The sequence below is a fragment of the Chinchilla lanigera genome, unplaced genomic scaffold (assembly GCF_000276665.1).
Source record: "Chinchilla lanigera isolate Chin_1 unplaced genomic scaffold, ChiLan1.0 scaffold00055, whole genome shotgun sequence".
Taxonomy (NCBI): domain Eukaryota; kingdom Metazoa; phylum Chordata; class Mammalia; order Rodentia; family Chinchillidae; genus Chinchilla; species Chinchilla lanigera.
This window is the reverse complement of record NW_004955456.1, coordinates 7,159,494-7,169,309: the sequence shown is the minus strand read 5'-3', so window position 1 is coordinate 7,169,309 and position 9,816 is coordinate 7,159,494. Positions and strand designations below refer to the sequence as shown.

The 9,816-nt window shown below is 59.2% G+C and overlaps 1 protein-coding gene across 1 annotated transcript; it reads left to right on the top strand.

Moving 5' to 3' along the window:
- Positions 1 to 591: 591 nt before the first annotated feature.
- Ramp3 (receptor (G protein-coupled) activity modifying protein 3) lies at positions 592 to 9,465 on the top strand. Its single transcript, XM_005396645.2, has 3 exons — positions 592 to 712; positions 7,197 to 7,329; positions 8,758 to 9,465. Exons 1-3 carry the CDS (start codon positions 661 to 663, stop codon positions 9,011 to 9,013), a joined length of 441 nt encoding a protein of 146 aa, XP_005396702.1. The 5' UTR covers positions 592 to 660; the 3' UTR covers positions 9,014 to 9,465.
- The last annotated feature ends 351 nt before the right edge of the window (positions 9,466 to 9,816 follow it).

The window sequence follows — 9,816 nt, the reverse complement described above, 5'->3', positions numbered from 1 at the left end:
GAACCCATCTCCCCGATCTGGCTCGCGAGCTGCTTGCAGAGCCCAGCCTGAGCTTCTCCATGTCTGTTCCCCGGGGACACAGGCGGCACCTGCTCCTGGATCGCCTTCTGTTGGCGCGGGTGGCTGGGTCAGCCTGTTCCCTGGCCCCCGATCCAGCGGTGAAGGCCTGGGTATGGACGCCGTCGGTCACCCCGTCCCCCATCCTCTCAGTCAGAAGGTAAGAGGACTGACGGTTGTCTTCCCTTCGTGGCACTGAGGATTGAACCCAGAGTCCCCTGCCGCATCCCACCCTCCCCCGCGGGCTCCTGTCTGAGCTGACCCTGCAGTCCGCACCCAGTCTGTCCCCAGCCTGAACTGCAGCCTCTGCATCCGACCCCTGTTGGCCTCCAGTCCACACCCTACGCTCACTCCCGGCCCAGACTCCAGAGCCTGCAACGCGGGAGCAGGCAGGGAGCTGCCAGGACGTGCCCGGGTAGGGGACTAGCGAGGCAGGACCGTCTCGGGAGGCTGGGGGCGTGGCCTGGAGAGCATGGGGGCGGGGCGGAACGGGACAGCGCGACATGGGCGTGGCCTAGGCAGGCCCCTCCCCCTGCCGGCCCCGCCTCTCCGTCCGCCGCGATCTCCGCACAGCTCGCCCGCAGCCTCGCAGACCGCCCAGCCATGGAGAGGCGGTCCCGGCGGCCTCAGCTCCTCTGGCTGCTGCTGCTCTGCGGTAAGGGCGCATCGGCCCGGGGCGCCCGAGCCCTGGGGTCCGCGCCTTCCCCGGAGCTGGGGAGGGGCGCGCGGCGGCGCGGTGGGGAAGGGGCGCGCGGGGGCTGCGGGGCAGGCTCCCTGGGGAGAGGGCTGAGGAGCGGGTGAGCGCTCCGTCCAGGCCAGGAGCGTCGGTGGGGGGCACCCGGAGCGGGCGTGGGTGGCCGTGGGCTTTCTGAGCCCCGAGGGAGAAGCACTGCTCACAAAACGGGAGAAGCGTGTTTTGAAAAATCCGAGAATAAAAGGAGGCGTAGGTGTGTGCATGTATGTGGACGTGTGCGTGTGTGCGCCGCGCGTGTGAGGGGCTTCACGGGAGGGTGCTTGCCAAGGGCTGGGGGTCGCGGGGAGAGGCCGGGGCCTGGCGGGTTTGGGCTCTGACCTGGGGACGGAGGCTCTGGCGTGGGTATCAGGGACTCAGGGTCTGTCCCCGGGGGCCGCTGTCCCCTGGTCCTGAGGGTGGGTTTGCTCCTGGCCCCAGCCTCCCTGGCTGCCAGCCTGTTTGCCTTTCTTCCTCAGCTCTGATGACTTGGGATTCGGTAAACAAGGCGGGAAAGGTGGGCCAGGCTGGGTGGTGACATCCCTTCCTTTGCGTGGGTCTCTGGCAGAGCTCGGTTTTACGTCAGCTTCCTGGAGCCTCAGGTGGGGTGGGTTTTTAGGACACGTGACTGATGCAGAAATCAGTGTCTTGCCTTGGGATTTTAGCAAGCGCCTGCCCTGAAAGCGCCTCTGACAGACTAGAGTCCCTGCTGAAGGTGCCCCAGCTCCCCTGACTGCCCCCAGCGTGGAGGAGGGAAGGACCACAGGCACAAGCGCGCAGAGCGCTCCCGGGTGCTCCTGCCTTGGCACAGTCCCTGTGGCCATGTCCTTGTCCTGTTTGGGTGGTCTTCATTGACCCCCCGCCCAGGAGCTGGGCTCTCTAGTGCGCGTCAGCTGCAGCCTTCCGCAGACCCACCTGGTGTTGGCTTGGCCGGAGCATGAGTCACACAGGCTCTCGGTCATACGCAGTTTGCAGAGCAGCGTTCAGCAGGGTCTGCCCTCTGGAAGGAAGAGCTAAGCTGCCCAGCTCCCGGGAATGGTGGCTCTGGGTCCCGAGCCTTTAGAGCGGGCACCTGGTGGCTGCAGGGGGCAGGGCCAGCAGCAGTGGTTCCTCCTGACCAGCCCTGAGGACCAGTTCCCACCCAGGAGGGTGCCGGCATCTGGCACTGCACAGGGCCCTTGGGCAGGGACTCCAGCAGCTACCCACTCAGCAGCAAGCTGCCAAGGGGCCCAGCTCTTACCCAGATCCTTTTGGTCTGGGTGAGAATCCAGGATCATAATCTTAAGACCAGCAAGATGCAGCCTCTAGCCCCTGTTTCCCCAACTGCAGTGTAGGTGCAGCTCTAGCAGTCTGTGGAGGGCTGCTGTGACCGTCAGGCTGATTTGGTCCTGCTCCATCCCCAGCACCTGCGGCTGGGCGTGGGATTGTGGGGCGAAAGGGCTCATGGGTAAGCTGGCGAGGATGTGGCAGGCGTGCCTCACTAGGGCTTGTACACAGCACCCCCTGCATGTGTGCCCTGAGTGTGAACAGATGCCATCATTTGACCATGAGCAGCGATGCCCTGCCCCTGTGTCACCTGTGGTCACACTGATCACTGATATCTTGTTGGTCAGGGGTGGGTCCAAAGGCAGAGTGGAGTGGCAGGTAGCTCTGGGGACTTAAAGTCCAGAAGGAGGTAGCTTGTCAAGCACAGGGCCATGGGTTTTTAGCACTGAAGGTCCTTGTAGGTCATCTGGCCCTACTTGTCATTTTACAGATAAGGAAACTGAGGCAGGGGACCAATGAGGGGAGCTGGCCAGATGGAAGGGACCCCACTGTGACCCTCTGCAGCTACCCACCACCATGCGGGGTCTGGTGGCTGCTCTTTTCCTTCCAGGAGGCTGAGGCACTTGAGTTTCATGTTGAAGTGACAGTCACCGAAGGTCTTTTGGGCTTGAATGTTCGGCTGTTTATCATCTCTGAGCATGTGGAAGTCCCGAGGACAAAAATTCATGCATGCCTGTTTATTCTTTGTTTCCTGGTGGAACTCACCAAAACGGATTTCTGTTTCATTCCGTTCCTGAGAGCTTCAGAGATGCAGCTGGCAGCTTGGGTGGCGGTGACCGGCCGCTGTCTGGTGTTCCGGGGCTGTGTCTTCACCCTGTTGCCGTTGCTTGGGTAGTGCTACGGTGCCTGCCCTGCACTCGCCGTGGGCATGTCACAGCCCTTGGTCAGGGACGCTACATGTGAGGCCTGGGGTGTGGCTTCGAAGGCACAGTCACCACTGCTTGGCCCAGGCTCTCGCCGCATGGGGGATGCAGGATTCACTGAAGGGCACAGGGGACACGGAGATTCTGGGGTTTGTGGAGATTGTGGGGGACACAGATTCCGGGTTCTGGGGAGGTGCCTAGAGATTCAGGGCATAGCACGACCGGCATGTTGTGAGGGCTCTCCGTGCTCTGTAGGTAGCCATGGCAGAGGGTCCTTCCTGGCACCAGGAGGGGGGGCAATCGGTGCTGTCTTGGATCAGCTCTCCGCACGGGAGGCCAAGGGCTCAGAGGCAGGGACAGTCTCAGCGGGGGGTGGGGTAACCGGGACTTACAGGACCTTGTCCCAGGGCGCTCTTTCGGAACATCACCGTTAGCGTGAAGATGCGTCAGATGCGGGCCTGCGTGGGGGAGGGGCCACTCGAAATAGCTGTGACAGACACCTCCTGGGGTTGGGGCCGGCGCCCTGTGTCACTCATGCCATGTGGCCCACATGGACTAGGGCTGCCTTCCCACCACGGGGGGAGGTGTGGCCGAGCAGGGTGTAGCCCTCAGATCAGATGCCTGGGGACGTGGCATCCCTGGAGCCTGTCAGCAGCCTGGAGAACGGGTGTGCCATCTGCATCGCACAAGGTGCACATCTGAGTGGAGATGCCTGGCCCTCTGCCCTCGCTCCAGCGGGGCTGCACACTGGTGTCCCTTAGAAAACAGAAGTTCCTGGGTCCCCACCGCACAGGCTCACCCGCAGTGCCCAGGCTGTGGACAGTGGGCCTGCTGGGCAGCCGGGTCCCACTTTCTTCTGTCTCACACAGTTGACTGGGAGATGGCAGGGGCCAGGGGGGCTGGGAATGGAGCCCCCACCTTGGGCTTTGCAGGTGGCCTGGAGCCCCGCGTCAAGGAGGAAGGGCTTCCCTCTGCCCCAAAGGCTCTCATTAGAATATCAGTTCCTCAGACAGACCTGGAGCCAACAGCTGGGGACGCACAGAGGGGACTGGCACGGGGGAGGGCTTGGCGAGGGACAGTCTGGCTGTGAAAGGGGTGGGCAGGTGCCCAGCGCAAGGAAGCCTTGCGAGAGATTTCGCAGGGATGCCATAATTAACCGAGGAAAACACCCAGGGTCACAGTGTTTCCATTTCTGAACGAATTTATACTAGGTGCTTTGAAGTTTTTCTCTGCTAAGCCCAACATTTGGACCTTCTCAAAGGTGACTTGTTTCCTGCTTTCTCTTTTCTATAGGGGTCACTATCCTAATTTTTTCTTTTTTTTAAATTTTAAAAAATAGTTTAATTTTTAAAACCATTAAGGCAAAATTGTACCCTGAAATTAACTCTTTACATTCACCAGTCTTACGGTAGGACATTCCAAACATACCCTATTTTTTAATGTTTAATATTTTTAAAAAGATCAAAATTTAGGATAACATATTGTAGCAACGCTGGATACCGAGCTTCCCCTGATGCTTATTGTGTCATCTGTTAAGGTGCTTGTAAGTTTGTGAAACCTGTTTTCCCCAAGGAATACAAGGGGTATTTGAAAAATACGGTGAATATTAAGACTTTAAAACATTATTACAAGCTGGGTGTGGTGGCGCATGCTGTAATCCCAACACTTGGGAGGCTGAGGCAGGAGGATTGTTGCGAGTTTGAGGCCAGCCTGGGCTACAAAGTGAGCTCAAGGCCAGCCTGAACTGAATAGCGAGATTTTCTCTCAAAAAGACAAACAACAACAACAACAACAACAAAAACATTAGTACAGTAAAACACCCATTGGCATTAATTTCCCCCAAAATATTCCCCCTTGCTTGAAAGCACTTATCCCATTGTTCTTGCCACTTTCTGCAGCAGCTCTGCAGTCCTCTTTCCTGAGTGTCTTTATAAGGTGGGATAAAAAAAATACAGTGAATGCTGCTGAGTGCTATGCATCAGAAAGGCAGGGTCATAGAAATACTATGCTGGGTCCTCATCCACCTTACTCACTGGATTTGGCACTGTGCCACTTCTGGCTCATCCCCCAAATTAAAATGACTGTGAAAGGGAAACATTTGGAATGGATTCAGGACATCAAGGCAGCTGCAACAGCACAATTAGTGACACTCAGGAAAGAGAACTTCCAGAAGGGCTTCAGAAAGTGGCACGAGCAGTGGGATGTGTTCAGAGGGAGGGAATTAATGGCAATGTGTCTTTTACTGTAATAAAAATTTTAATTTAAACACACGCTGTATTTTTCAATCATCCCCATATAGTCTGTAAGGTTCTTGCCTGTATTTTTGCCCCTTAAAAAGACATCTAGTGTAGATTCCTCAGGTTAGTACAGGCCATGTGCTGGTCAAAGGTTGCCCTTAGCCAGTTGGGTTTTCTCCCTTTACCGTCGGCTGGGTGTGTCATTGCAGACTGACTTAAGGAGTTTGGTCTTTTGCAACAAGCTTCGCCAGAGACTAGGCCCTCTTTGGTCACTCTGGAGGAGTGCAGACAGTCTGACAGCCACCAGGGAGGCGCAGCATTGATTTTCAAGCAAGCCTTCTTAGGACTGTGCCCCAGAGCAGGGCAGCCTGTGGGTGACTCAGTTGGAAATTGTGCACCAGATCAGCCCCCGCCTGAGCTGCTGGGTCCGAGTGTGGTGTGAGGAACCGAGGGCCACATGTCCCTGCTCTTTGGTTCGGGTCGTATCCTGAAGGCTGTGTCCCTGGGACCCTTCTGTGGACGCTGTTGTCAGCTGACGCTTGACCTTGAGGCACCTGCCTTCCTTGGCCTGTGGATCCTTGGGGTTCTATGAGGGCTGCAGTCCTGGTACCTGCCTCCAGGCGGCGCCAAGCTCTGCCTCTGCTGGGCCCCTACCCTGTCATTTTAAGCCCAAAAACAACCTGGGTTTCTCTAGAGAGCCAGGTCAGGTGAACTTGGCTGTGAGTCCTTAAGCAGGTTAGCCTGCACTGTGAGTTGGGGATCCTCTGCCCTGCCCAGTGTCCACCCGCACGTCCTCCCGCTGGTGAGGGTGTGGCCATTGCTGTCTCCTTTCCGGGCGAATGTCTGCCTACTCAGCACCTTTCATCATGTCACTAGGGCTTCATCTTCGTCCGCCCCATGCCGCCCCTTCGCACCCGCTTGCTCTGGGTCCCGCCCATCTGGTCCAGCTTGTTAGTTCCTTGCCATTGTCCTCGTGATGATTTGATGAATTTATTATCTGCATTTTGTCCTGGGCTTTCAGTTGTTTCATTAGAAAGCACGTCCATGTTTCTGCCTTACGCCTGGACATGGAAGTAGATCTGCTTGTCTCCTGTATGCCCGTATAATGAGGCTTCTATGCACTTTAAAAAATCCTGTACTTAGCTGGATGTGGTGCACACACCTGTAATCCCTGCACTCTGAGAGGCTGAGGTAGGAAGACTGCAAGTTTGAGCCCAGCCTGGGCAACTTACAAAGACCCTGTCTCAAAATAAAAAATAAAAGCTGGATATGGTGGTGCATGCTTGTAATCCTAGCACTCAGGAGGCTGAGGCAGGAGGATTGTTTCGAGTTCAAGACCGTCCTGGGCTACAAAGTGAGCTCAAGGTCAGCCTGAACTGCATAATGAGACCCTGTCTCAAAAAACAAAACAAAATGAACAAAAACAAAATAAAAAATAAAAAGGGGCTGTAGCTTGGTGCAAAGGCCCTGGGTTTAATTCCCACTACTGCAAGGAAACAAGAAAAGAAAAAAATAAGAAGTCTTTTCATACCAGCTGCAGGTGGCAGCTGTCAGAAGCCATGGGCTGTGAGCAGGTGTGAGGGTCCAGGCTGCCACTGAGAACCTGTGGGGTGCTAAGTGACAGGGCCTTAGTGACCTTGTTTCCTTGGAGGGAAGGGTGCACACCTTGCGGTGGCCCCGAGGCCCCTGCTGGCTGTGCTCTGTGCTGAAGGTCCCGGTGCCCGTGAGCCCTGCTGGGTGGTGCCGACTGACCCGCTCCCAACCTCCCGAGGACACTGGCTCAGGGTCTCACTGCCATCTGCTCCAGGTGTCGCTGGGTGGTGAAGAGGCAGATTTGTCCTGCGCTAGGGAACACAGGCTTGGGAGATGGGAGGGCTGGGCTGTGGGAGGAGCAGTGGGCCTGTGCGGGGACATCAGCCAGAGGTGTTGCTGAGGTCCCGCTTGCAGAGGAGCCCTGGACACGTCCGACTGTCCCCTCCGCAGGCACCTGTGCTCGTGTATGTGGCTGCAACGAGACCCGGATGCTGGAGAGGCTGCCCCGGTGCGGGAAGACCTTCGCCGAGAGGATGCGTGATGTGGCCGTCTGGAAGTGGTGCGACCTGTCCCAGTTCATCGTGTGAGTTCCCTGTGGGGCGTTGCCCACACTTGGCCCGGCCCTGCCCCGTGGGTCCTCCTCAGAGGTCCATCTGGCCCTTGCTCAGAGCTCAGGACAGCTGTCGTGGGGGTGACCTGGCCAGCGAGGACTTGGAGGCATGGAGGTCATGTGTGTGGCTGCCCTCATCCTAGCTTCACAGGCCAAGGCTTTTTTGGGGTGTCCGGAAGCTCCCCAGCAGCCTCAGATCTGCTGGCAGGCGGGAGTGGGTGGGTTGTGCTGTCTGGGACTCCGCAAGACCAGTGGGTGGGGGCGGCAGGGTTTGCCCCAGGTCTGGCTGCCAAGGTGCCCAAGGGACCCTGGCACATGAAGGGACCCCGGAGCAGCCCTGGGTCTGGACAAGGGTTCCAGGCCCCTGGACTTCCAGCTCTGCTCACCACGGTTACCTGGGCGGGACGGGTGTGTCTGACCTGTGTCTTGGCATCTGTGCTGACTGCCCGCCTCAGATGGGTCAGGGGCCTGGGACCTTGCTGGCGGGTGGACAAGGGTGGTGCTTGGCCAGCTGCTGCGTCCCTGCTCTCTTCCAGCCTTGGGGAATACAGGCTGTGGAGTGTTCCGTGTGGGCAGCTTTGTGCAGGAAGCTTTTCCTTCCAGGTCAGCCAGGCTTTCCCAGGACAGCCCAGGAAAGAGGAAGTGGCCCCTTCCTGGGCCCCATGGGGGAGCCAGCGGGGCTGCTCCTCTGCTGTCCTTCTGCCCCATGTGGAGCTGCGGGCTCTCGGCAGGTGTCTGCCCGGGCTCCTGCCACGCATCTCAGAGGGTGGCTGCGGGCCCCACCTCCCAGACCCGGGGACAGGGCGTCACCACCTCCAGATGCTGTCCAGCCCGCCATCGGGAGATCCTTGTAGATACTGGGCTGAGCTCGGGGCCCCGGCAGCTGGAGTTCTTGGAGAGCCTTGAGCGCCATCCAGGACTGCTCCTGGGCAGACAAGGTCAATCTTAGGGGTTTTGCTGAGGTAAAAAACAGGGGACCCCTCCCAAGAGAGGCAACCTCTCCGCAGGAGACAGAGAGGTGGGCGCTGGGGCTTTCAACTCGCTCCCCACCTGGCTCACAAGAACAGGCCAACCTAGAAGTCCGGAAGGTGCCTGGCTCAGGCAGACCTTCCTCTCAGTCCTTAGAGTGTCCCTGGACAGTGACCACCTGGTGGGACATGTGGCTGTGGTCAGGTCCCCGTGGCCCTTGGCTTCGGACATGCAGGGCTTGGCATGTCCGCTTGGCGGGCCGTTCTGGGGGACTCCGGGGAGCTCCTGCCCTCAAGGCCACTGTCTCAGGTTGGGCAGGGTACCCATGTGGCTGGGAGTGTGGATGTGACTTCCAAGGCCATGCTCCGCGTAGGTGGCCCACAGCGCCCCCTGCCTGTCCTCTTGCTGAGGGGTCCCCTTCTGCCTCTGCAGGTTCTATGAGAGCTTCACTAACTGTACTGAGGAGGAGACCATCGTTGTGGGCTGCTACTGGCCCAATCCACTGGCCCAGGGCTTCATCACCGGCGTCCACCGGCAGTTCTTCTCCAACTGCACGGTGGACAGGGCCCACTGGGAGGACCCGCCCGACGAGGTGCTCATCCCGCTGATCGCGGTGCCGGTCCTGCTGACTGTGGCCATGGCTGGCTTGGTGGTGTGGCGCAGCAAACGGACGGACCGGCTGCCGTGACCTCGGGCCGGGCCGGGCCGGGCCGGGCCTGCTGGAAGGCCATCCCCTGGGCCCCCTGGAGCTGTGAACACCATCGCTGTCTGCCCTTCCCGGTCATGGCAGACACCTTCCTGCCCAGGCCGGCGCTGTCCCTGGTGGCGGCCGCCGGGACTCCATGCTTGCTCTTATGTCAGAACTTGTGTGCCGAGCGTCACATCTCACGTCATCTGCTGCTGAGCCCTGCAGTCCCCTGTGCTGGAGAGGGTGGGCGAGGGCACTGGGCGAGGGACAGACCAGGCCCCCAGGAGCCCCGTGTGACCCTCCTGTCTGCTCCCTCACGGCCTGGGCTGCTGCCGGGGAAGCCAGCCCCTCACCGGGCCTCCCTCCTGGGGCGCCCGAGAGCCTGTGGTCCTGTGCCGTGTCTGCTACCAGCTGTGCTTTCTCTGAGTAAAGAGTCTGTGTCCGCACCTTCACCGTGCCTTGTTTTATTTCGGGGTGGTCAGAGTGAGTTGCTGCTCTCAGGAGACTGATGAGTGCGCTGCACCCATGTGATGAACGGGGAGCCCCAGGGCCCCAGGACCCCAAGGTGTCGCACTCAGAGGCTGAGAGAGCTGCCGCGCAGGGAGGTGCGGCCCCACAGGAGCGGGCTCTGCCCGTCGTCTCAGCCCCTTCCTGCTCCTCTCTTTCCTCTTCTCGGCCACCTGGGATCTTGGGGGAGGGGAGCCCCTGGCCGGGTTGGGTGGAGGGGCAGGCTCTGGTCCTGAGACTGGGGGGAAAGGCTGGGAGGGCTGTGAGTGCAGTGCGCAGCAGGAGGTCACTCACTG

What these genes read in the sequence shown, in the direction of transcription:
- Ramp3 (XM_005396645.2), top strand. Translation starts at nt 661, where the DNA reads ATGGAGAGGCGGTCCCGGCGGCCTCAGCTCCTCTGGCTGCTGCTGCTC. An exon ending in CTGGCTGCTGCTGCTCTGCG is followed by an intron (nt 713 to 7,196) that starts GTAAGGGCGCAT and finishes TCCCCTCCGCAG; the next exon opens with GCACCTGTGCTCGTGTATGT. An exon ending in GACCTGTCCCAGTTCATCGT is followed by an intron (nt 7,330 to 8,757) that starts GTGAGTTCCCTG and finishes CTGCCTCTGCAG; the next exon opens with GTTCTATGAGAGCTTCACTA.